The 27,349-nt window shown below is 37.5% G+C and overlaps 1 protein-coding gene across 2 annotated transcripts; it reads left to right on the top strand.

The window, feature by feature from the left end:
• The first annotated feature begins 1,971 nt into the window (after positions 1-1,971).
• TPR7 (Tetratricopeptide repeat (TPR)-like superfamily protein) lies at positions 1,972-27,349 on the top strand. 2 transcript variants are annotated; one of them, XM_010249772.3, is made up of 11 exons: positions 1,972-2,373; positions 3,243-3,473; positions 5,815-5,871; positions 6,010-6,138; positions 6,663-6,740; positions 6,918-6,988; positions 7,169-7,221; positions 7,326-7,527; positions 19,346-19,904; positions 23,012-23,155; positions 26,513-27,349. In XM_010249772.3, the coding sequence occupies exons 1-11, from the start codon at positions 2,278-2,280 to the stop codon at positions 26,657-26,659; spliced, it is 1,767 nt and encodes a 588-aa protein (XP_010248074.1). In that variant the 5' UTR covers positions 1,972-2,277; the 3' UTR covers positions 26,660-27,349. The 2 variants fall into 2 exon arrangements, with proteins under 2 accessions (XP_010248074.1, XP_088745490.1); XM_088889364.1 differs by lacking the exon at positions 26,513-27,349 and adding an exon at positions 26,266-26,446 and having other exon boundaries at positions 1,979-2,373.

Genomic DNA, 27,349 nt, shown 5'->3' with positions numbered 1-27,349 from the left:
TGCATACAATTTATAGAAAATTTTGGATATTTTATTACTATCATTATCATTATCATCTATAACTACCATGTGCAAAGCTTGTGCACAGTTACTAGTTATAAGAAAAGCTTAAAGAAGTATTTAGTTTGAAAGAATCTACCTTTAAATACTTTTTTCCCTTCAAAATAAACCCAACCAAATAGATTTCAAGAAAATCCACAGTTACCAACAAACCATCAAGGATAAACAAAAGGTTCAATTGTAGATTGTACCTCATACTTTGGGGCTAATCTCACTTTAACTTTACCCTAACTTAGAAAAAATGGGCCACCATAGAATAGAATTCCAAACTGTCGCGTTAGGTTTTGCTATTAGTATTTCATTATTTATTGGATACACGTGATATCATATTCGACTTGAAACTTGTAAAATTCTAAAATCACCCTTCAAATTAAAACACTGCTCATCATCTTCTCCACAAGATCAAATTAGAACATTGGTGAATGGAGTCCCAAACCTAGTCCACCTCTTCTCAAAGATGCCCCAATGCCATCTCGAAGTCATCCCTTACGGTCACAATCAAGAATTCCTTTGACCCAATACTTAATAATATTAGACAAATGGAGGGAGCTCCCTTGACACAGGTGGCATATAGAAGAGACCAAGTTATCAATGACTTGTCAAGTACAAGGTTGCTCTATGCTCCTCATTTGCCAATATATGGAAGAGACCAATTTTCTAGTTCTCTAAATGTATTTGATGGTTTATGACAATGAAGGGTGTTTTGGTAAATTTACTACATATTGTGATGTCTACCGGACTAAAGTGATAGCTTTAAAGAGTGGGTACTAAGGTTGTGTTTGGTTTTAAAGAAAACATAGGAAAAGGAAAGGAAAGGAAAGTTAGGGAAACCTTTACAAACCTTGTATATATTTTCATATCTTTCGTCCCTTCCTTTCCCTACTTTTCCCTTCAAACCAAACATAACCTAAAGTAAAACTACCCCCAAAGCCTATTTCCTTTCCCTACTTTTTCCACTCTTTAAAACATAGCCTAAATAAATTGCATCGGAAATGAAAATGAAATTATATTAAGCCAAAATAGACATACAAGCTCAAGGTCCAACCAACTTGGGGGAACTGGCCAAACAAAATTTTCTAGACATATGAATAGAAGATTGCCATGACTCCCACTATTTCCCTTCCTTTTTCTTCAAACCAGTTTGGCCTGGTATTAGTTTTCGTGCGAGTAGGGTGTCAATAGTATTCAAAAATCCAATTTTGAATGCAAGATTTGACATAATCAAATAAAATTTAGATAATTTGAATATCTAATTGGTCAAATTTGGATATCCTTTTCATATCGAATAAGTAATCAGATTCGAATTTGGGTATGACTTGGTTCAATTCGATAAATATTTAAATTCGACCAATTATTTAATTCTTATATATAAAATATTTTATATAATTTATATATAATAATTAAATTATATATGCTATATAAATAAAATATTTATTAATTACCTAAAATAATTATTTAGTCAAATTCAAATCAAATCAAATATCTAAATATTTAATCAAATTCAAATTTGAATATTAATTTTCAATATCTATTGAATCAAATTCAAATATTACCTAATTCTGTTCGAATTTGATTCGTTTACATACGCGAGGAGCCCTTGGATAAGAACCAGGAATAAAACTTTTTTCTCTCATTTGGACGTGGATATTGATGACGGGATAAGATCCATATCTCTGACCAAAAACTGTTGAATCGATCAATGACCCATTGACCCCAGCAATTGAACCGTCGATCCGCTCAACGGTTTTGACTGCTTTTTATTTTTAATTATTTTTTAAATTTTATTGTCTGAACGGATTATCCATTTGAACCGGACGATCGAACCGTGGTGGTTGGTGAGATCCGCATGAGACATTGAAACTGTTGGTTACTTTCCCAAATTCACCTCTTCCAAGTTAAAACAATCCCCCCGCCCAAAAAAAAAAAAAAAAAAAATTGAGTAAATTCGAGGAAGGGTCCGTCTCCTTTCTTCTTTCTGTTTTGGTGGGCGTTGATTCAAGAGTTCTTCCGATTTCGCCGTAGCCCGTCACTGTTGAAATCAGCGAGAAACCCTTTTCAGTTTCTTCAATTTCCTCCACTGGGTCTGCGTTTGATTCGCCAATAACCTTCTCTCTCTTTCCCCGTTCATATTCTTTTGGGAGGAAATCCGATCCGTATTTTTATTTTTCGGTTAATCGATCTAGATTGTTCAAATTCGTATTAATTTAGAACCTGGAAATGTACAACGCTATGATGGACCCTGAATTGATTAGGATGGCTCAAGAACAAATGAGTAGAATCTCGCCTAGTGAATTGGCGAAGATCCAACAGCAGGTGACCTTCTTTTCGTCCGTTTCTGAAGTTCAATTTAATGTTTGAATCCTGAGTTATGTTTTATTCTTTAAGATCGTTTTCTTTTCCTTAAGTTCTGGTTGGCTGCCGCTTGTTGGAAATCAAAATCCAGGTACTTGTTGATTTATGGATTTCAATTGATAACACTCGAGACCTACTTCCGTTTCGCGTTTTAAGGTTTGAATGAATTGTGAAGAAATACGTTTGTTTTTTCCCTTTTTTTTTGTTCAATTCCGAATCGCTTCATGTTGAAGCGTTGAAGTCAGAATTCAAAAGGACCAGAACATCCCTCCTTCCGGAGTAGGGATGTTCTAATGAATTCTTAATTACTATCCTTTTTTAGTTACCTAGTTGTAAAATAATATTATTTTAAGTTACGAAAGAACTATAGTTGTTAAGCTGGAATCCTGAGACAACTTTACTCTTTCTTCCCTTAGTAGATCTTTAGACCGAGGTTTATGGGTTGAATAGGCAACCGACCAATTCATAATCTAAATTGTAACATTATAATTGTGGAACTAAGAACTTGTGATCACAAGAATGGAAAATATTTTTTGTATTGCCGAGGTTTTGGTTAAACTTGGTGGTTAGTCTGTGATCCACTATCCAAATGATGGATCGATAGCATCTAACAACAGGGTCATGGCTCCATACTCTGGTTAGTGAGAGCTCTTAATTTTGAGTGATGTGCTTTATGATATCCATGTATTATATGCTATTCTCTTTCATTTGGCATCCAAGTCTGGAAGATAGACCGTGACCACTATTTCATATTTACATGTAAGGGACAAGTTCTTTTGTATTAAGCTTATCTTTAACATTGTATTAAGCTTATCATTACATCTTGGCAGATGATGTCCAATCCTGAGTTGATTAAAATGGCCACTGAAAGCATGAAAAATATGAAGCCTGAGGACTTGAAAAATGCTGCAGAACAGCTAAAGTATGCTCGTACAGAGGATATGCTTGAGATTGGTTCTAAGATGGCTAATGCCACACCTGAGGAGATTGCGGCCATTCGAGCCCGTGCAGATGCTCAAATCACATATGAACTGAATGCAGCTCAGGTGCTGAAGAAACAGGTATTGTCTGAATTTTGGATTCATGGGTCATGACTATTGTTTCTTTACTTATACCATGATGTCCTGAAAGGTCTTGCTTTTGACACTTTTAGATGTCTTGTCAGATTAGTTTTCCAACAAGATATGGATTGTGCAATTTGTGCATATTTGACTGTATAGGAAGTCATGGACAAACTACCAATAAAATCCATTACCTAAAAACCTTATAGAATAGAAATGGGATTTTTAAAGCATGATTTTTGAAGGCAGAACAGGCAAGGCGAGAGGCCTTTGGCTCAAGGCAAGAGTGGTCAATTTCACCTCAAGGGTATAATGTGAGAGTTGATCCAAGAAATGTATGCCTCAGTTTTTGAGATGTGTACACCTTTGTGCCTCTTGCCTTGTTATCAGAGGTGTAGGTCTCTGACTCTCTGCATGGTCAATCCAGCTACAAACATAATTATGTCGTATTTCTATCATGTGGGAAGGCTTAAACTCTCTTTCTCCATTATTCTGTATTCTATTCTTTGATTTTCTTAATAAAATTTCTGATACTTTCTGACAAAAAGACATCATATCAGACATGCCATTCAAAATGATATGCAATGTGCTGCATGCCAACACCATTAAAGGTGTAGAGATAGTCATACATTTGTTTAAGTAAGGGCATTGGTATCATTGTAACTATGGAATAAGTATTAGTGAAAGGGCTCCTAGCCCACAATTGATGATTGCTCTCAAACTTGTTTCCTATTATTCTCTTGTCATATTTCTTCTCATTTTTTATTGTTCTTTCTACTTGCACGGAAATCTCAAGTTGGTAACAACCTTCTACTGGAGACTGGATTACTAATTACACACTCCCCTTGAAATGGCTGATGGCATCACTGTCACCAGGTAATGCCAGCAGACCATACAGATGGTGGTGACTCCTGAAAGGAAAAAAAACCTAGTTTCTGATAGAGGGTCAATGTAGGATTATTTTAGTGTGAGAATCATGCTTGTTTGATGTCATTTAAGATTTTTGGTGACTTTAAAAGGTGAAATTGAAAAACAAAATGAAAAAGTTATAGATCTGAGATATGCTTGCATAGTGAAGTATGACTTTAAAAGGTGAAATTGAAAAATAAAATGAAAAAGTTGTAGATATGAGATATGCTTGCATAGTGATCCATATAGTTGGTTTAAGAATCATGCTGGTTTGGATGTCATTTAGGATTTTTTGGTGTCTTTAAAAGTTTAGTTGCATATGATCCGGATAGTTTTTTTTTTGGGCAAGGTTTGTTGCTTCATTCCAGATCGCCCAACTTTCCTTGAGCTATAGAAAGTGCTCTAGTTTGATTTGGACCATATTGAGAATTTTGTGAAGATTTCTCTTTACTATATTTGGTGCCTAGCTTGTATGCTCCCTTTTTTGGGATTCTAGATCATTGTTGATTGGAGATTTGGGCTGAAACATGTGTGTGGCATTTTGAATAGTACTCGGATGGTGTAGAGAGACTTCTAGGATGTTCCAAGTGTCACTGCCCCTTTTTGGTACTTTTTATGAGGTGTTTCAGTGGATAGAGAGCACTTTGAGGAAGAAGTTATTAGAGAAAAAGTGCCTCAGTGATTAATTTGTCATCCTTGGAAGTTTTTGATAACCCAAATATACAGATGGAAGCCCATGAACCAGTAGCCAACTTGTATATAGAAGCCCATTAAGCTCAACTGCTCAAGCCCAGAAAGCCCAAAAGAAGAGTTCCAGGGCCCACCCTATGAAGCCATGCAGCAGCCACAAGTGAGGCGTGCCACACCATGGCACGTGGCAATTTTGTGTAGAAAGGGTGATGCCACTTGTCAAGATCTCATTGTGCCATATTTCTTGATAATTTCTCAAATTTCTTTCTACATTCTCAATATTCTCAGAATAAAATAAAAATCTCTCCAAACCAAATCAAATATTCTGCGAATAAAATCAAATATTTTGTGAATCAAATCTTCTACAAACTTTGTTGAGGACCTAGCAAAGTTGCACTGCATCTTAATCAATCCAATATTAATCATTAGCATTGCATCCAGCAATTTTAATCCATATGCAACCAATGCTCCAGTAAATTATTTATTATGTTCTTAAGGTTAATAGTGTATACATATAGTTGTGCTTGCCAATTTTTTATGATTTGTTTTTAAAAAACAAAAACAACTGCCAAATCAGCAAAGTCAATATGATTTTGCTGATGTGGCAGCAGTTTTTTTTTTGAAAAACAAAATCGTACCTATTTTCTATTGCCCCCATATGTATTTAACAATTTTACTGTCTTCTTTGCTGTTATGAGTAAAGTGTAGGCATTGACTTATGGATCAATTTCTACTTTGACAGGGGAATGAACTCCACAGTCAGAGCCGGTTCCTGGATGCTGCACAAAAGTATTTGCTTGTATGTGGAATTACAGTTCCTCTTTTTCCTTTATCAAAGTTTCAAAATGCTAGTTCTTCTATTTGTTGAAGATTCCATTTTTATTTTTAATAATCTTTGGAATAATGAAATCACATTTTTTTTTTTTTGCATTTTTAGGCAAAGAAAAACCTGAAGGACATACCAGTCTCCAAAGGCAGAACACTCCAGTTAGCATGTTCTCTTAATTTGATGTCTTGTTACCTCAAGACAGGGCAATATGATGAGTGCATAAAAGAAGGCTCTGAGGTATGACTAAACTACTGTTTCTTCTTTCTTCATTATGTATTGTTGTATGATTAGTGCAATACTTACAACTCATTTAATGCAGAAATGGCACCCAACCATGAAAATCATAATCTAAGATGAGTAATTATGGTGGTGGATAGACCATTAATTTGGGGAGAAGATAAGCAAGCTGGAAGTTGTTTTCTTATTTCCTTTCAGTCTATATATGTTTTAGGGGCTATTTGATAATGGTTGAAATGGCTGAACTAATTTAACAGCTTATTTAGTGGTAAAATAATTAAATAATAAAATATACAAGTATAAAGTGATCAACCTAATTTCAGTTTCAGCCATTAAGGAGCTCACAACCTCCTTAACAACTTGTTCATTAAAAGAGCCAATTTAATTCAGCAACTTTGGCTGTTATCAAATGGTCCCTTAGATGAGCAATCTACTTCAAAATGGGAGTGTACCTTCTCCATTAACATCCTCCATTTATGCTTTCATATATCTCTTACAACTAAGTTACTTGTATGCAATTCCAGGTATTGGCATATGATGCTGAGAATGTCAAAGCTCTTTATCGAAGAGGTCAAGCATATAAAGAACTGGGATTATTAGAAGTGAGTCTACATTTTTCTTGGATCTTCCTTGCTTGAGATTGAGCTGGAAACCCCTATATGGTTACTTAAAGTTAATGATGTCATTAGCTCAATAGAATTGGTTGCATCTATGAAAAATTTTGCTCTTTATGTTTTAATCTATTCGTATTATCTGATGACATTTATGAAACTTATTAGGATGCTGTCAATGACTTGAGTAAGGCACACAGAGTTTCGCCTGATGATGAAACTATTTCGAATGTTCTAAGGTATGGATTTATATTAATGGTAATCCGTAATCCTTGGGTATTTGGGTGGATGTATCTTGAGTGATATTTCTACTGTGTTGTTATGCATGTGCTGTATGTGTCACTGTCAGTCTGGGTTAAGGTTATCTGAATTCTGTTTCCATGTACCACATGGTCATAGATGTTGTCATTTTGTAACAGGGATGCAAATGAAAGATTGAAAAAAGAAGGTAAAGAGCAACACTTGTCAAAAGGTACGTTTATATTATATGTTTCTTAATCATATTAATGAATGCTTGTCATCTGAACATATTTCCTTAATTCACATTTTGAAGAATTTTTCTGCATTGAATTGCAGGAGTAGTAATTGAGGAAATAACTGAAGAAGAAGTCCAAACTGTGCTACCTGAAAGACTTAAAAGTTCATCCACAGAATATTCTGTGGCACAACCTCAGGAGATGGGAGAATGCTCTGAGACTCATAGCTCATCCAACTTTGGCAGTGCAACTACTGAAGCTGAGTGTTTACGGGGTTTGAAAGACGACCCAGAAGCTATCAGGTGGGTATGTCTATGCACTAGTTTTTGCAAACCAATAAAATCTGAGTTTAGTTGATGAAAAATTAAGATGAGCAGAAGCAGGAGAATGGAAGGAAAAAGGAGAAAGTGGAAGAGAAAACACTCCAAATTGTGGCCTCTATGATGCAACAAACTATCTCTTATATTAACTGATATAAAAAAAGAAGAAAATTACAATAATGCTTCTGATTAGGTGGAAACAACAAAGAAATAACAAATAAGCCTCAGAAGATTTCTACTTAGAGAAGCTGACGTCATGGAACAACTCAAATTCTATGTATGACTACTAATAGAAAGAAGATTTCTACTTAATCTAGGAGTATGAAGAACTGAAGGTTAACATTGCTCTTTTGTAACCATAACATAACCCTTTCCAAAACTAGGAGCAAGTGACCTATTGTCATGGAAACCTTATCCCTCCCTGAAGATAACTGTTAAGAGCAAAATAAAGTAGAGAAATTGGTCATGTGACCAAATGCTTCCAAGGAGTCCTACATTTACCCAAAGCAAAAGCTAAGTTGGCAGTTGGCAGTTGGCAGTTGCACACATACCTTAGTTGGCAACTGTAGTAGAACCTTAACGGAAAGAGGGCTGGAGAGAAAGAATTCGAAGAAGCTGAAGATTCAGTTGCTGGCTTTATTGGAAAGTTGGGCTGTAAGCTCAAGGATCCCAATGAGCTGAAAGCCAACATTAGTGAAAACGAAGAAGGGGAGAAGATATGGAAGAGGAAATTGAGTGAGGCTGAAAGACTAAGAGGGGAAAGAAGAAGAGGGGTAAAAAAAAGAAGAGGAAGCACAATAAAAGGGGTTAGCATTAAGGGGAGGTAATAGAACTTTAAAATGAGGATTATAAGTTGGAATGCACGTGGTTTGGGAGTGCAAGGAAAAGAGCTGTGATAAAGGAGGTTATTAGGAAAGAAAAGCCTGATTTGGTTTTGCTGTAGGAATCTAAGCTGACTGATTTTGATAGGAGATGGTAAGAAGTCTGTGGAGGACAAGGGGCATAAGTTGGGTGGTGACCCCTTCTTGGGGGCCTCAGGTGGCATCATTACACTCTGGAGGAATGAAGTGTTAGAAGGGGTAGAAGAATTGATTGGTAATTTTTCTGTCTCTATCAAGTTTAAACAGATTGAGGATGGGTCTGAATGGGTTCTAACCAATGTATATGGATTGAATAGTTACAAAGAAAGGAATGGGATTGGGAAGAACTTGGTGCTACTAGAGGCTTATGGGAAGGACCATGGTGTATTGGGGGTGACTTCAATGTTGTTAGATTCTTGAGGAGACAAATAATCCAAGGCAAAGGATCACGACTAGTATGAGGAAGTTTAATCCATTTGTGAATTCTTTTGGACTCAAGGACTTGCTCCTTGCCCATCATAGTTTCACTTGGTCAAACCTCGAACTTAATCCTATTTGCTCAAGATTAAATAAATTCTTATTCTCTAGGGATTGGGAGGAGCATTGGGGTGGTTTAGTTTCAAAGGCATTACCTAGAGTAACATCAGACCATTGGCCGATTCAACTATACAATACAAGGAAGATTTGAGAGGATGATGTCCTACTCCATAGTCCATTCATATATGAAAACATGTGGTTAGGCCATCCGGGTTTTCTTCAAAAAGTAAAAGAGTGGTGGGTAGAGGAAAGACCTAGTGAAAATTGTGAAGGAATGGGATTTCATAGGAAATTACAAGGGCTGAAAATAAAAATCAAAGAATGGAATGAATTACATTTTGGGAGACTAGGAGAGAGTAAACAAGAGGTGTATGATCAAATTGAAGAGTTGGAGTAAATGTATTGATTAAGTTGGCCCAGAGTGCATAATGGAAGTAGGACGAGAAGAAGGAAGTAACAGTCTTTATAATGCCCGGCAAGTTGCGCTCGGAGATGGTGATAGAGGCAAAGACTTTTCTATTCGAACAGGGTTGGTCAAAAGGAGATGCAGTCTTGAAGATTAGAGAAAACAGTAGGGTGACACTGCTACTACCGGAGGAGGTAGTTTCTTGGTTGAAAGGATTTGTGGATGGAGTGGTGAACTCTGCTAGAAAGGAAGGTTGGAAGAATTCGATATTGAGTCAGGGGAAAAAGTTCGAAGTGGAACTAAGAAGGAACACCAAGGGATGGTTTATCACTGCCATAGAACATTTCGGTAATGATAAGAAACAAATGATGTGTGCCAGAAGGGAAAAAAGTGCAGGGATGGACATCTTTTGCTAGTAAGTTACAGTCCTTCGTTACGAGCTATGAAAGGAAGGTTAAAGTGCAACAAGAACAAAGAAATGAGAAGCTCAACGAAGATAGGGTAACTCAGGAAGAGGTTAGACCCCAAGAACTTAGTGAAAAGCAGTGCATACATGGTACTGGGGTCGTGGTAGCTAGCCTAACAGGATACCAGAGACTGCTGACTGTAGCAGAAAGAGGAGATTGGGCAAAGAAGATGATTATTACAGCAGAAAAGGTGAACAACTGGACGGAAGTGTTGGAGGCAGTATCACAAAAATTGGAGACTGAAGTTGATGAGATACTACTTCCATTTTCTGAGAGGAAGGCTTTACTCGATATTGGTGACAAGAAGCTAAGCTTTGACCCGGTGTTAGTGAGTGGAAACTTAATACAGATACAAAATTGGTCCCCGATTTGCAATGAAGTAGAGCTTTCCGATGGAAGTTTTGTGATAAAACTATTAGGATTACCGTTTCATCTATGTAAGGAAGCAATCTTTGGAAGTATAGTGAAGATGTTCGGAGTTTTATTGGAGATCAATACGAGAAGCTTGAAGGCAGTGGAACTTTGAGTGGCCGGAGTAAAGCCGAAAAAATGTGCCTCGGTTGATTGAAGTCTCGGTGGAGGATACCTGGTACAGAGTTTGGCTGGCTTCAGGAGCTGAAGCGTCACTTTGGGGAAGACCTCTAGAGGTTGAAGACAGTGGTGAAGTCGCATGTTGGAATACATGTGGTGCGGCGGAATTGGAAGAGAAGGAAGGCGTGCAGATCAGCATTAAGAAGGAATTGGGACAGTTGCAGGCCAAAAACCGAACGACAAGTAGTCCCGTTATGGTAATTAATTCAAAATATTTTGAATTAAATCGTTGCATGGGCCAGGCCTCTTATGCTGAGGTGGTTAGGGAAAGAGAGCCCAATTAAAACGTGCCAAGCAGCTGTGTCCGAACCAACAGGGGAGGGAGTTCAAAGTTTGGGTGGATCGGATTTGAAACAGACCGTCCCATGTGATAAATTAAGCGATCACGTGGGGTGGATCCCTAGAGGAGTGATTGCAAACGGAAAATTCTATCATCTTCTACGAGCCAACTCGATGGTTCAGGGTTGCGATGGCGAACTTTAGTAAGAGAAAGCCAAAGAAGCTCGCTACAATGGGTCAGTCGAAGAGATTTCAGGGAGAAAGATGAGAATCGACAGTCTCTAGACCGTCCAAACCCACGGTATGTGAGGGGTTGACTGGAGGATAGGGAGGAAGAAGATGAAGGATGGGTTGACTGTTCAATGGAGGAAGAGAGCGACGGGGAAAGCTTAGATGAAGCTACTAGCATCGAAAGCGATGATGACGCATGCTCCGTTATGGGGGACAATGAAGCTACCTTAGACCTGGAGGTTCTATTTCGAAATGATGAGAAGGAAAAACATTTAGTCAGGCCGACACTTGAAAATAGAGCAAATAAGACCGAAGGAGATGTGCTTCATCAGTGAGTAAGAGAGGAAAGCCAACACCCAAGAACAAACAAAGCCCAACCAAGTACCCACTCAGTGCCTTACATTGATAGGGAGGTAAATTAGTCTCCTCAGAAGCAGACCGGGAACACACCACAGAGGGTTAAACAGTTGGGTCTGGAAAGAAATCCTAATGTTGCAATTGTGACAGAATTGATTTCCCACCAACCCTAGGAGCTAGATTGCATTCATACCTCAAAACAGGGAAAGTCAAATCAAGTGTTCTTCCTTCCTCTTCTCCTACCCCGCAACAATACCCAAGTAACCTTGTCATTTCCAGTTTTGTTACTGATGAGTGTTCAGTGTCTTTTGTCCTAGATTCCCTACCCATCTAGGAGTCGAAGGCCCATGACATTGCAACCGCTATAATTGCTTGTGCTCGAAACCTACAGGGGGAGGCAGGGGGAAGTAGAGGGGGAAAGGGAAAGAAATAAAAGAGTGTGCGAAATCATTGAAAAGTTAATGGGAGAGGTTGAAAGAATACAACTACAAGTAGAGGGTGCACTAGGGGTGCAAGTTGACTCGGTAGCAGATGACTCGGTAGCAGAATTTGTGGGGAGACTGGGATGCAAGTTGAAGAATCTGAATGATCTAAAAGCCTTCCTACAAAAAAGGAAGGAGGAAAATAAGAGAAAGAAAAGGAAGCTAAGTGAAGTTGAGAGATTGAAGAGAAATGTAGAGGGAGATAGGAGTTTCCTTATGAAAGGGGAAAGGAGAAAAGGGGCTAAGTAGATACAAAGTAATAGGAGGGGGTCAGAGAGAGAGAGAGATTAAAATGAAATTGTTGAGCTGGAATGTTAGGGGTATGGGCAGTGCAAGAAAAAGAGCAGTAATTAAAGAAGCAATAAGAAAGGCTGATCCAGATGTGGTTCTAATTTAGGAGTCCAAACGGATGGAATTTGACAGAAGATGGGCAAGAAGTGTTTGGAGATCTAGAGGTATAAAGTGGGCAGCTATTCCTTCTTGGGGAGCTTCTGGAAGAATAGTGACATTGTGGAAAGAAGATGCTCTGGAGGGGATTGAGGAGTTGGTGGGTAACTATTCAGTCTCATTGAAATTTAGGCAGGTGGAAGGGGGTTTTTAATGGGTGTTAACCAATGTTTATGGTCCTAATGATTATAGGGAGAGAGAAAATGTGGGAAGAGTTGGGAGACATTAGAGGATTATGGAATGGACCTTGGTGTGTTGGAGGAGCTTTTAACACTAAGGTTTTTCGATGAGACTAATAACCCTAGGCAAAGGGTTACCACAAGTATGAAGAATTTCAACCAATTTGTGGAAACCTTTGAGCTTAAAGATATTCCTCTTCGGCACAACACTTTTACTTGGTCCAATCTCTAATCGAACCCAATCTGCTCTAAGTTGGATAGATTCCTTTCCTCAACTGATTGGGAAGAACTATGGGGGAACATCAACTCTAGAACACTCCCCACAATTACCTCCGACCATTCGCCCATTATGATCTGCAATGAAAATCTAAGGACTGATGGGCCTGCCCCCTTTAGATTCGAGAACATGTGGCTATCCCATCCGGGTTTTGTCAATAAGGTCAAAGAATGGTGGGAGCAATGCAACCCTTTAGTGGAATAGGAAGGAATGAAATTTCACAAAAAAACGCCAATATCTGAAGCTTAGGATTAAATAATGGAATCTGTTGGAGTTTGGCAGGTTGGAAGAGAGAAAACAAGCTCTGATTGAGAAGGTTGAGGAATTGGATCGTAAATAAGAGGGGATTTTTTGGGGAGGGGGACAAGGAGCAAAGATGGCTATTGAGGAAACAACTGGAGGATCACTTGCTAAAGGAAGAAATTAGCTGGAAACAAAAATCTCGATGCAAATGGTTAAAGGGGGGGATGGTAATACTAAATTCTTCCACACTATGGCAAATGGCAAAAGGAGAAAGAATTTTATATCCAAATTAGAAGTTGAGGGATCAACCATCTCACTTCCGACAGAGATAGCAAGGGCTTTTGTACACCACTTCATATCTATTTTTAGAAGGCCTCTAAATGAAAGGGTGTGGTTAGAGGGTTTGGAGTGGTCGGATTTGGGGTTAGAGTGCAGGGAGTGGCTAGAAAGAAAGTTTGAAGCTGAAGAGATAAAGGAGCCAGTGTTTTCAATGGATAGAACAATGGCTCCGGGCCCAAATGGACTCACAATGGTTTTCTATTAGGATTGTTGGGATATCTTGGAGAAGGACTTAATGTTAGTGTTTGATGAATTCCACAGGAGGGGGGTAATTAATCCGGGGCCGAATTCTACTTTCATTGCTTTGGTCCCTGAGAAGAGAGATGGCACACAACTTAAAGATTTTAGACCAATTAGTTTGGTCAACAATTTATATAAGATAATTGCAAAAGTGTTGTTTCTCAGGATTAAGAAAGTTCTCCCTACTACTGTTTAACCTAACCAGGGAGCCTTTGTGAAGGGAAGACAAATTTCTGATCAAATCTTAATTGCAAATGAGAGTTTGGAGGCCTTCAAAAAATCTAGGAAGAAAGGAGTGACAAATTGGACCTGGAAAAGACTTATGATCTGGTTGATTGATCCTTTCTATTGCAAGTGATGGCTAGCTTCGGTTTTGGGGAAAGATGGTGTAATTGGGTAAGGGGTTGCTTGAGGAGCTGCCATTATTCAATGTTGGTAAATGGGTCGGTGATGGACTTCTTTCCATCTTTGAGAGGAATAAGACAAAGAGACCCTCTTTCCCCCTTATTGTTCATTTTGATTGTAGATGTTCTTGGGAGATTGATTCACAGAGCTGACTCAAGAAATTTGTTAAGAGGATGGAGAGTAGGAAGGGAAGAGGTTCCACTCACACACTTGCAATTTGCAGATGACACAATCCTCTTTTGTGAAGGGGGAATATAAGCTGGATTCGAAGTTTGAAGTTGGTTATACAACTTTTTGAGAAAATGTCTAATCTTAAGGTGAACTTTGAGAAAAGTCGTATTATGGGAGTAAACATGGAGGAAAGGGAGGTTAGGGAGTGTACAAATATGCTGGGATGTGTAACCTCAGATTGGCCAATAAGTACTTGTGCTTGCCCTTAGGAGATAAACCTAGGAAAGGAAGTTTTTGGAACCCAGTGGTGGAAAGATTTGAGAAAAGGCTTGCCTCTTGGAAGAAAAATTGTTGCTATGGGGGGAAGGATCACATTGATTAGGTCAACCCTAACTAGTTTACCTGTTTATTTCCCGTTAGTTTTCAAGATCCCCACACAAGTTTCTAATAAGCTAGAGAAATTGATGAGGGACTTTCTGTGGGAGCTAGGGGAGGAAAAGGAGGAGCACAGGGTAGGTTGGGAAGTGGTGACTAGAAGCAAGAGGCAAGGTGGGCTGGGGATTGGGGATATTAAGAAAAGGAATATGGCATTATTAGGGAAATGGTTATGGAGGTTTCCATTAGAAAGGGATAAACTGTGGGCAAAGATAGTGGTTGCATTCATGGGCTAGAGAATAATGGCTGGGATCCGGGAATCCTGGCAAGGGCCACAAGCACTTCTCCTTGGAAAGCAATCCATAATCTCCTTCCAGTCTTCTCTCAATGGACCAGGTATGAATTGAATTCAGGTAACCATATTTAATTCAGGGAACAAACTTGGGTAGGGGATTCTCCTTTATCAAGCCAATTTCCATCATTGTATGCTCTCTCTGACCTTAAGAACGAGCCTATTTTTTTCCTTTCTAGCCCCTTCCGATGCTTCCTTTGGTTTTGGATGGAATTTGAATTTGAGAAGGGCTGTTAGGGACATTGACTTAGAAGAATCTATGTCCCTCCTGGCAATCCTTGAAAATGTGTTTCTGAACCTCCAAAAGGAAGACTGCAGAATATGGACCCCATCCCCCTCGGGCTCTTTCTCTTGTGCCTCTTTCTTTGAGTCCTTTTCTCAGCATCCTACTTCCCTTGGGATGCCTTTACCTGTTAAAGAAATTTGGTGCAAGCCTATTCCACCTCAGGTTGGGAGTTTTTGCTGGGTAGCCTTTTTGGAAAGAATAAACATTTGTGATCTTCTTCAAAGGAAAAGACCCAAGACTTGTTTTTCCCTGCACAGGTGTGTTCTTTGCAAAGCTGATGGAGAGACTGGGTACCACTTATTAGTGTCTTGTCATTATGCAACAACTATTTGGGCTTGGGCTTTGTCTATCTTTGTGTGTAGTTGGATCCCCCCTTCGAATGTATAGAGTTTATTTTCCCTCTCTTTTTTCAGTTGGCCTGCAAAGAGGGGTAGGATCATGTGGAGGAGTGTTAGGGCTGCTGTATGTTGGTCTTTGTGGGAAGAAAGAAACTCCAGAATCTTCTCAGAAAAGGAGAGGGAAGCTGAGAACTTAATGGAGATGATCCACTTAAGGGTAGTGCACTGGCTGAAATCCATGGATTTGTTTTCAGACTTTTTTGTGGATGTGTTGTTGAGAAATTGGAAAGAAATAGCAAAATCAGTCCAGGTCAAGAGGGTCATTAGTCCTTCTTGGATCCCCCCTTGGTATATAAAGTTAAAATTTGATGGCGGCAGCATTGGGAATCCAGGACAATCAAGAATTGGAGGGGTTTTCATAAATGAGGAAGGAAATACTATAGCCCTTTTATCTGGTCCAATTGGAGTGGGTGATTCTCTCAGGGCTGAGATATCAACAGCCCTGGAAGGGATCCAAAGAGCAAGAGAACTGGATATTAGGAGAATGATTCTTGAAGGAGATTCGGAGATAGTAGTAAGATGGTTAAAGGAAGACAAGCCTGGGTTGTGGAAATACAACAATGAGAGGAAAAAATTTAAGTGGCTGGCAAAGGATATTGAAGTTAAGTACGGCTGGGTTAAAAGAACTGCAAATGCCTTTGCTGATGGGCTAGCTAAGCAAGGGGTGTATAGGGCTTCATTGTTTTGGGCTTCTTTCTAATTCTGTTTTGTGCTTGTGGGGGAGTTAAGACAGTTTACCTCCCTCTGTTTGATTGTAAATCTGCCTAATTAATTCCAGTGAAATTCTGTTATTGATAAAAAAAAAAACAAAATTGAAGAGTTGGACAATAAGGAGGCGCAAGGATTATTTGAGGAAAGAGACAAAGAGCTAAGATAGTCCTTAAATAAAAAATTGGAGGATATCTTACTGAAAGAAGAAACCAGTTGGAGGCAAAACTCATTGAGATCAGAAAGGAGATTCTCCTTTGCATTGTCAGACTGGAAAATTTGAATTTCAGTCTGAAACTAGGTAAATATCATACATTGGAAATCTTTCACAAATCACAACCTTTGGAACTTCATCTCTAGAACAAAGTGGGTATATGCACACATTTCTGGAATAGTCATCAATAAGGGTAATAAAATACTTGTAGCCAATCTCAGAGGGTAAAGTAATAGGGCCCCAAACATCAGAATGAATAATATGAAAAGGAAATTCAGCTTTATTACACTTTGAAGAAAAAGGATTTCTACAATGTTTACTCAATTAGCAAATTTGACATTTCAATTCAGACATAGACACTGACTTAAACAAGTCTGAGAACAAAATTTTCAATGACTCAAAAGCCAAATGACCAAGACAATTATGCCATAAATAAACCTGACTCATATTGGACCAACTCTTAGACTTCTGTAGCTTCAAAACCAGCTTTATTCTGCAACACATAGAGACCATCGACCATACTTCTTCTACCAATCGTAGTCCCTGAAGTTAAATCTTGTATGACACTAGAGCACGGAAAGAAGATTACTGAGCAATTCAATGAATTTGTAATGCTACTAATGGAAAACCAGTTTATGGGAAGTTTAGGTACATGTAAAACATTTGAAAGAGTAAGGCCCAATGGGAGAGAAGACAATGGGACTGAAACAAATTGGACTTAACCGTCATATTGTCACAGGCCTGTGTCAGACCGTCACAATATGGTTTGATGCACCAGAGTCAATAACCCAGGGGGACTAAGGTAAGAGAGGATACATGGAAGGCTGTAGCAGAGTTACCTGATGTGGATGCAAAAGAATCCATCTGACAAAGTGTTCTACCATACAGCTCAAGATGATACAAAATGAGTTGATGATATCTTCCTTTGGATTAGAACCAGAAGGGTGGTCTTTGTTCAAAGTAGGACCTGAAGTTTGATGCTCTTGTTAAACCATATTTGCTGAATAGGCTTCTTATTCTGTTCTTGAACTGGTTTCTTACTCAATTCCCACCCACAGGCTTGACCTTGTTCAAATCTGATCATAATAACTTGAACATTTTTCTCACCAATTCTCTCCACCATCTTGTTAAGTAAGGCAAACTATTTAGGGAAAATTAGAGTTCAGTCCACCTCAGATTTTTAATAGGTTTTTGGGTTTTATTTACCAACAAGTCCACCAATGATTCGCTACCTCCCTTGAATTGTGATTTATTCCCCCCACCTTTTACTATTCCAACTGTACTAAAGGTTATGGGAGGACTGAACAATAAAAACCCCAATAATTTGTTAGCCATTTACATTACTTGAAGCATCAATTCTCTCTACGAACATTGTCCTGGCATGGATATAGACCAAACAATTTATAAGGGTTTGTTCTATCCTTCCTATCCATCCACCCATCAGACACAAGAGAGCACCCAGCTCTTTATGATGTTGTATGTTTTTGTGTAATCAACCTCCTTCAAGAAAGGAACCCACAATTCATAGTAACTTAGGATTTTTAATTCCAGTCCATATTTACTCTATTGCTTCCACCATTGCTTCAAAAATTTTCATCTGTTTGTTTGATTGTAAGTTGCTTACTTGGGGAATACATTTACCTGGGAAATACATTGCTTAAAAAAATTTCAGCCGTTTTTTTTGCTATTTACTTATAAAAAAATACATTTACCTGGGTAAGTGTTCCTTAGGAAAGTGTTACCCGGGTAAGTACATTTACCTGTGTTCTCTTGCAGAGAAATGTTTGAGTAAATGAGAGAATTTCCTAAAAGATATAATTTTATTAATTTATTGCAGTCAAGTGTGGACATATATATAATCAGGTCGAGGGTGTTGGCCAGGCAGCCCTAAATGCTGCTGTTAGCCTGTTACTACCATGTAAAAACCTTGCTGGGGCCATCCCAGCCCATGGTCACCCCTAGGTTGATATAGTCCATTATCAACAGTAACTTACCCTTATTCATTCTTAATAGGATCGTGTAGTCTTAGTTTTGAATTGTTTATTGTGTTATTCAGTTTTAAAAGTTGTCTTTACATTCACTTTTTGTGTTTTGACATGGTTTTATTTTATCTGTTTTTCATCAATAGCATTTTATGTGCATTGAGTAAAAAATGAAGCAGCAAATATGCACAAGTTATCTGTTTGTTTTCTTTTTTGTTGCATCATACATTCAACTTTTCTAATATCACATGTTTTCATTGACATTTCTTTTCTTTCAATATTTTTTACTGATGAAAGCTATTTATTTAGGTTTTGTATGAATATTTTTTTTATCAGGTTACTTTTCAGGCCCTACATGGTTACTGGACAAAACCATGTGGCACTTTGTACTTTGTTTCAGTGTTTGACCATCTCTCCATTTTTTTCTTCCTCAACATAGTTTTTTTTTTTTTTTTTTTTTTTTTTTCTTTCAGGTCAAGATGAAAACTGAAAAGTTTATCATTCACATTACTTGGGTCCTTTTTAAGTTTTGGTCATTCTGAGGTTTCTGAGCGCTAAGCACTTCTAACAAATTTATGATGATCTGTAGACAAATTCTGATAAAAAATGGTTGCTGCCAAATTGGTATTGCAGTCCTCTCAATAGTGTTTTTTTTTTTTGAATAGGTAAAGTATGTTTCATTGATAATAAGAGGCTGTACATGAGAGTATGTACCAGAAGAAACTTTACACCCCACAAAAAAATCTACATCCAAAAAAGAAGAAAAAGTAACATTTTTAAATACAGAATGTAAAGAAGAAAAAACTTTATGCCTCCCTCAATAGTGTTATGTTTTGTTGTACTAGGAATCTAGGATTACTAGTCTTCTGTGAATAAAGCTGTCTTTAATTTTTCAATCATCTACTTATGAAACCATTATGGATATCTACCATAGCCTAATTGTTTATCTCTTTTATTTTCTTTCTGTCTTATAGGTCATTCCAAAATTTCATTTCTAATGCTGACCCTGAAACTCTTGCTTCTCTGAGTTCTGGAAATTCTGGAGGAATGTCCCCTGAAATGATTAAGACTGCCTCCAGTATGATCAGCAAGATGCCATCTGAAGAACTTCAGGGAATGCTCCAAATGGCTTCCTCTTTTCAAGGGTCAAGCCCGTATTTTCCTCAAGGGGAGAATTCAAGTTCTGGATCACTCCCACCAGGTGTATCGCCTGACATGCTTAAGGTTGCAACTGATATGATGAGTAAAATGTCACCAGACGAGCTCCAGAAAATGTTTCAACTTGCCTCTTCTTTGAAAGAGAAAGACTCAGTTACAACAGCAACAACAATGAAAAGTGACAGGCCAAGATCAGATAACACGTCAAAAGTCACAGCACCTACTAGACCTTCCTCTGTTAATGGGAATCACAATGTGGGAGAGAGTGGGTCAGCCTCAAATTTGGATATGGACTCTTCCCCTCAAAACTTCCCATCAACTGCTGATTTTCAAGAGCTGATGAGAAATTCAACGAAAGATCCAGCAATGCGGCAGGTATTTGTAGTAGATTTGTTCATTTATTTTTCTTTCCTTAGTAGAAACAGCCTTTTGTTCATATTATTATTATCGTTGTTGTTGTTGTTGTTGTTATTATTATTATTATTATTATTATTTTGAAATGTAAAAGAAATGTAATTACCCAATGTTGGTCGGTTGGTCCCAGCTATCTGGGGTCTTGGGAGGGTTAACACCAAGTAATGGTCCTTTGGTCCTTTTCTTTCTTTCTTTCTTTCTTATTCTTTTTTTGATATGTATATGGAGGATTAGCATTAAGGATAAAAATGAGTACATGAGAGGATGTGATGTAAGACTGATGTGATCCAAGGCTGGACTGATAACAAATTTGAGGGGAAATAAGTGATGATGCGAAAGGGTTAGGTCCAAGGTTTGGGGTTGAAGGGCTAGAGGTAGGTCTAGAGAATGGAGGGGGGATGGGGGTTTGTTAGGTCTATGGCTGTATGAAGTGATTAGAAAACTGGTTTAGTGCTGAATTTCCTGTAACATGAAGAAATTTCTAGAGCGAGAAAATAAGCAAGTAAACTTTTAAAGATTGGAATGAAATTTCCTCAAACTGTTTTAGAGTAAGGGTTAGGTAACTGAACCAAAGCAGGGGGTTGAAAATGGGGAGGCTTTAAGAAGGTTGGGCACAAAAAGATGAGAGTTCTCAAAATTAGATACCTTTCAGAATAAACTCCAACATTCATTACTCATGTTTTGCAACTTTACAACACAGGCTATCTAATGTCAGCCAAACTATCTAAATTAGAAAAACTCAAAATTATGTCATTCATAAACTAACTCAAAGAAAACTAAACTTTTAAACTACTTAATGACTCTGAAAGTCTAAATATGACTAAAGTCACTAAACCATGACTGGACAGGTCAAACTAATAGCTGAACCCTATAGGTACAAGTTAAAATGACCAAAATACCCATACTGTCCAATTTTGACTTTTCAGCTCCTGCATCAGGAAGTATAATACTATCTAAAAGTTATGATGCCTCCCTATTCTCTAAAGAAAGGGTGGTGAATCTGGGCTCCCCACCCTTTGGGCTTTTTTTCTTGTGCTTCTTTCTATAAGCCCTTGGCTCCTCCTCTACCTTCACCTCAGTTGTCTTTCCCTGTGAGAGAAGTTTAGGTTAAGCTTATTCTTTGAAAAGTTGGAGGACTTTGTTGGGAGGTATACCATGAAAGGATCAATATTATGGACTTGTTATGAAAGAAAAGACCAAATTGGTGTAGACTTTGTATGGCTAATGGTGGGTCTTGTTTTCATTTGCTAATTTCTTGTCCTTTTGTACTCATAAAAAAAATAAAAAAGAAAAAATTGTCCTTTTGTTACTAGTATTTGGGAAAAGCTTTCCTCTCTTTGTTTATAGGTGGGATGGAGCCCTATTGTATGGCAAGAGTAGAGTGTTCTATGCAGAGACTTTTGTATGGCCAATGACAAGAGGAAGGACTCTATGGAGGTGCACAAGGGCTGCACTAGAATGAACAATTTGGGAAGAAAGAAATGCAAGAATATTTAAGGATGGAAATGGAGAGGCAATCTTTGAATGCATAATGGCTAGGGCAATGCATTAGGTTAAATCTATCGATCTCTTCTCAACCTTTTCTCATGATGATTTATTGAGAAGGGGGGGAGGGGGATTGGCTGCGACGCTGCGTCCTCTTCAAAGAAACCAGAAGTTTGTATTCAATGGATGCCACCTGAGGAGAGCTTTATCAAGCTCAACTTTGATGAGAGTAGTGTAGGAAATCTGGGTCCATCAGGTGTGGGAGGAATGTTTAGAAATGCACAAGGCACATCATTGCTATGTTTTCAGGACCAATCGACTATGGGGATTCAATAAGGGCTGAGCTTCTTGCAGTACTTTATGGATTACAGTAGGCTAGAGTAATGAACGTCACAAAGTTAATCATTGAAGGTGATTCTAAAATTGTCATCGGGTGGTTAAAAAATAGTCAGAAAGCAGTATGGTATTATACAAATGAACTTAAATAGATTGAATGGCTGAAAAGGAGGCATGGTTATAGAGATACAATGGGTGAAAAGATCTGTAAGTGGGTCAGTTGATGCTTTAGCTAAGCAAGGGTTAATACAAGAACAAGCCAAATGTATTGGGTTAATTTGTAATTATTTTTAATACTGTTGCGGTAGGGTAGTACCGTAGTAGTTGCTACCCTACCAAAGGATTGCTTGTACTAATTACCTCACTTTTATTTATTTATTTATTTTTGATCAGCAAAGTTACCTCACTTTTAATTTCATTAATAGACCGTTTCAGTTACTTATCAAAAAAGGGTAATTGCAGATAGATGCACTGTACTTGGGAGGTAGTCTCACTTTAGGGCTTGAACTTTCAAATGTGCCATTTTAGTACCTTGAACTTCCAGAAATATACATTTAAATCCAACTCCATTAAACTAACAATACAGTAAGGGGGTAAGATTATGAAAGTGCCCATGTTCTGATACTCTTTTTTCACTGTTAATTTTCTATCTTTGGACTTTGGATGCAAACTAGAGTTGATAAAGACTCAACTTAAGTGCGCTTTGGCTGTAAATTATGGAAATTCTGCAGCTGGTTTGTGTCCAAAGTCTGAAGCTATAAGAAGATAAACAGTGAAAAAAGAGAAATAGAAATGGACATTTTCGTAATTTTACCTGTCACTGTAATGTTGGTTCAATGGAGTTGGACTTGAGTGTACATTTGTGGAAGTTTAGGTACTAAAGTGGCACATTTGAAAGTTCAGGCCCTAAAGTGAGACTATCCCCAAAGTGCAGGGTACTATCTGCAATTTACCCCAAAAAATGCTCCGACTGCAAAAATAGTTGTCTCACATCCAACATAGTTAAATTGTCTCCTATTGTGTTTTAAGTCTCTGAGAACTCAACAGGTTTAGACACACAAGCTAGAAAGATTGTATTTGACATATAATTATGATAGTGTGAAAATCTCCATTGCCTACTCTCTATCCTCCTACTCCATCAGATCTTGTTGCTGGTTTCCCTAATTTCCAAGTCAAGGTAGCCGTTTCTTTTTTCTTTTAAGATCTCTTCTTTGTTTCTAAAATCTTTTAATGCATGCAAATTGCAGATGTTTACATCAATGATAAAAAATATGAGCCCAGAGATGATGGCAAACATGAGTGAACAATTTGGAGTCAAGCTTTCACGGGAGGATGCAGAAAAGGCTCAAAAAGCAATGTCCTCCCTGTCACCGGAAGACTTAGATAGAATGGTATGTTCTTACTGTGCTTCATTACTGTTTCTTGATTTCAACAAAAAAATTACTATTTCTTGCTTTTTGTCTTGTGATTGAAAAAGACTTCATTTGGGGCTCCTTCCCTTTGTTTCTTGGAAAAGGGCATTTATCATTTTGGTGGTGCTAGTCCTTTATTGTATCCGTTCTCTTGATTTACCTGTAGTAACAATCATCTATTCTATAAAGGAGGACTACTAGCAATATGATGCACTTCATGGCATAGCATTTATTAATGTATTAAACACCAGAAATCCTATCTATCGAAAAAAACCCCCAGAAATTCCCATGCAGATGTATCTAATCATGGAATTCAAGGCATTTTTACTTGCTTCATCAGAAGCTCACTGTAGCTCTATCATTCCTCTCTGTAAAGAAAAAAGAAAAAGACTACTTAGCATAGTTGTCAAGGTGACGCCTAGGCGGGCGCCTAGACGACACCTAGGCGACAAGGCGCCCTTGGAGGCTCACCTTGCCTAGTCGCCAAGTAGTTTTGTGCACTATGTTATAAAATACTTTTATATTTTTAATTTTTTGACATTATAATTATAAAATAGGCATTATTAAATTAGAATACTCATTTTATGTGTTTTTGTACTAATTTCTTTTTATTATTTTCTTATTTGTTAGGGTTTAATCAACACAAACATTGCTAACTGCTGTATTGAACCCATGGTTCAAAGTATCGATACACCTCTGTGTATCGACAGAGGTGTATCAGTACTTATAACAATACTCCCCCAATTTTTTTTATTTCTTTGGTTTTCAATTTCATTTTAAATATATATATATATATATATATATATATATTATTTTAAAAAATGGATTCCCAAAAACACCTGTAAACATGTCATTGGGGCGCCAAAGATACAATACAATACACCTGGTACGGAGCATATCATAACGAAGTTTTGATCCTTGATTGAATCCTCAAAGATTTCAGAACTTGAACCAATTAGCAAGGGAAGAACTTAAATTTTTGTCTAATCAACACATTTTCTTCTCACAGATCTTCTTCTTCTTCCACCTTTTCTTTTCCTCTTTTCCTATAACAAAAGTAGGGGTTCAGCCCCTATATTTTTTGAAATTTCTTTCCTTTGTTCCTTTTTTTCTCATAAATTGCTGATTTTCTAAACTTAAAACATGAAATTTATACTTCTCTTATGAAAATTATGGATAATTATCAAGGAAAGATGGTTATGGAACCTAAGGAACTACCCTAGGATATATGGTTTTACTTGAAAAAAATCCATCGCCTAGGCATTGCCTAGGCGACTAGGCGACAAGGCGCCCCCCCTGTCGCCTAGCCTCGCCTTGGCACCTTAAAAACTATGCTACTTAGAAAAATGGCCCCGTTCCTGCTCAGAGGTGCAACATTGGCAGGTTGAGGTTAACCTAGCCTAGGCAGAGGTAAGAAATTAGAAATCCTCAGCCCTAACCCTGATGCAATCCTGGCCTCAACCAGTAGCCAAACCCAACCCAACCTGAGGCTAAAGCAGATAATCCTAATCTAGTCCACAACCATCAACTTCTGACTGTGAGCCCCAAGCATTTTATGACTGGTGTGGGGTGTTACCATTGGTTCCACAGCCTGCTACACAGCCTTTGCGCTCAGCTAATCTGAATTGTTTTATTTTATCATCAAACTAATTATCGTATACTTCACAAGGGAAAATGACTGAAAAAATATGAATGGAGATAGGTAGGAGAAATCAATCAATGTTCTACATAATATCCTAGATTTTGGGAGCATCCTCCCTGTCAACAACTATTCTTCCTTTTTCTTGGTGAACAAGGAGAGACCTCTGATTCTTGTCAACTTAGAAGGGTTTAATGCTAATATTGATGGTGGATTTGTTAAAATTTTGGTGATTCTTCAACATGTGGATCAGTTTAAGATAACCAAAGCTTCTCTCCTGGGTCTTGGAGGTTTTACAGATATACTGTATGTCGTTGTCCTTATGGATGGTTACTGCCCTCCTGTGTGTGTGTGTGTGTGTTGGCAGAGATCTATTGGAGTATTCAAATTGTAATGTGTTTGAGGAATGGGGTTATTTTAGGACAAAATCTTATATTCAAAGACTTAATTGAATTGATGTTGTCAAAATCTTATGATTTATGATATGATTCATGATTTGAATCATGAATACCAAAGGTTTCGATCTGAATCTTATGTCTAAATCCTTTTCTGCAAAAATCTTACGATTTATATTACTAATTGATCATTCAGTTTAAAATAAAACATATTAATAGGGTCTGTTTGATAATGGCTGGAATGGCTGAATTAAATGATAATGCTTTCTTTTTTAGTAGATAAAATAATTAACAATAAAATATTTGAGGGTTAGCAACCAACCAATTTCAGCTTCAGCCAATAAGGAGCTCACCTCTTTTTAATAATTTAATCACTTAAAGACAAAGCAATATGTCATTCAGTTCAGCCACTTCAGCTATTATCAAATAGCCTCTAAGATTAAGTTGACTTGAATGTTTGGATTTCCATTTGACAATTTAGTGCATTATTCACTAATTATTTATGATTATTTCTAATTAGTAATAAGTTAATGATTCACATGCATAAATAATTTGTTAAATTAACATCATACGAAATTATAATTGTTTAATGACTCTGCATGTTTTGGGTGTTTAATAATTTTATCATCATATTTACCATGTCTTGTGTATCCGGCTCCATATAGTTGGGAACTTGGGATAAGGCCTGGGTGATGATATAATGATGATGATTTAGGGTGTCTTAATGAATTTTTGTTAATTTGATAGTTCAATTCATCCATTAATGCACTATTGGTTTAAGTGTGTAACATCTACATGCCTCGTATGTTGATTGTAGTATATTTCTTAACGTAAACTATTAAAGTATGTGTTTCTGATGTGCTTATAAGTTATTACTTATTTAAAGCACTTTGAGCCTTAGATTTTAGTGTTGTTGATATGTTTGTAGGATTTATTATAGTTACAAGAATGTATCCATGTGTATCCCAATAAATCCTCCATATCCATGCATTTTCTAAATGCATCTTAATATGTAAACCTAAAATTTCCTTTGAACCTTGCTTGTTGGGTTCCAGTCGGCAGTTGCATTGGACTGCAATATGATGCTCAGGAATGGATTCAGGTTAAACTATTGGTAATGATAATGAAAATCATCATGAACATCTGACTATGCTGATCTTGGTGGCAGACCTCTATAGCCAGAAAGTACTGATTGGTGTGCTTCATCGTTGAATATGTCTAAAGCTGGATTGAGTGACATTTTCTGATTCAAATACATTATTTTTTTGGTTTTTGTTTTGTTTTTCTTTTTCCTTCTTTCAGATGCGATGGGCTGATAGAATACAAAAAGGAGTTGAAGGTGCAAAGAAAACGAAGAACTGGCTTTTGGGTAGGCCTGGAATGATCCTTGCATTATGCATGCTCATTTTAGCAGTCATCCTTCACTGGTTGGGCTTTATTGGCAGTTAGAAAGGGGCTCATCTTGTTCTGACATGTAAGATATCTGCAAACAAGGTCTCTACTAACTGGGCTACAAATGTTGGCACCAGATTGGTTTCTTCACTCAAGAAGAAAATAGTTAACTTTTCCTCTACGGGAGGTGTATGATGCAACAACCCAACTAGGTTCTCAATGATTTATTGAGCTAAGCTTGAGGGTGATAGGTATTTGAGAAGGGATTCTGACTTCTGAGTGGATAAAGATATCTACATTCTGTTCTTTTCGTATTGCAGCTCGTTTAATTCTTCATTCTTTTGGACTATTTGATGCTTCTTTGGAAGTCCTACTGATGAAGATTAAAGAAATGTTGCAGAAACTTCAGTGACAGGTGACTTGTTTTGTAATTTAAGAATCTCATTATTGGGCCTTTATCTTTTGAACCAAGGAAAAGAAAGTGGTATATAAACTGAGAAGTTGGCATTCCATGCTTTAGACCCTCAATTTTCTGAAGTTGCTTTGTATAATATATTATACTGATCGATTAGCCCGATTTATCCATTTGGAGCCTTAAAAGTTGTAAATCATATTTCAGAGATGGATTGGGCGGTCCTGTGGCTGTGATAATGGGACTTAACTTAAGTTGCCTTAATTTTGTAATTTTATGAAATACTGGCATAGAAAATAGAATAGAGTATGTTGGATAAGAGATTCAACCATGTC

The sequence above is a fragment of the Nelumbo nucifera genome, chromosome 6 (genome assembly GCF_055504915.1).
Source record: "Nelumbo nucifera cultivar China Antique chromosome 6, China Antique-T2T, whole genome shotgun sequence".
In the NCBI taxonomy this organism is placed as follows: domain Eukaryota; kingdom Viridiplantae; phylum Streptophyta; class Magnoliopsida; order Proteales; family Nelumbonaceae; genus Nelumbo; species Nelumbo nucifera.
This window is presented reverse-complemented; position numbering and strand designations above follow the sequence as displayed.

Coding starts and splice junctions, on each gene's coding strand:
- TPR7 (XM_010249772.3), top strand. CDS start 2,278: ATGTACAACGCTATGATGGACCCTGAATTGATTAGGATGGCTCAAGAA. Junction 5,872..6,009: donor CTGCACAAAAGTATTTGCTT/GTATGTGGAATT, acceptor TTGCATTTTTAG/GCAAAGAAAAACCTGAAGGA. Junction 7,222..7,325: donor AGAGCAACACTTGTCAAAAG/GTACGTTTATAT, acceptor ATTGAATTGCAG/GAGTAGTAATTGAGGAAATA.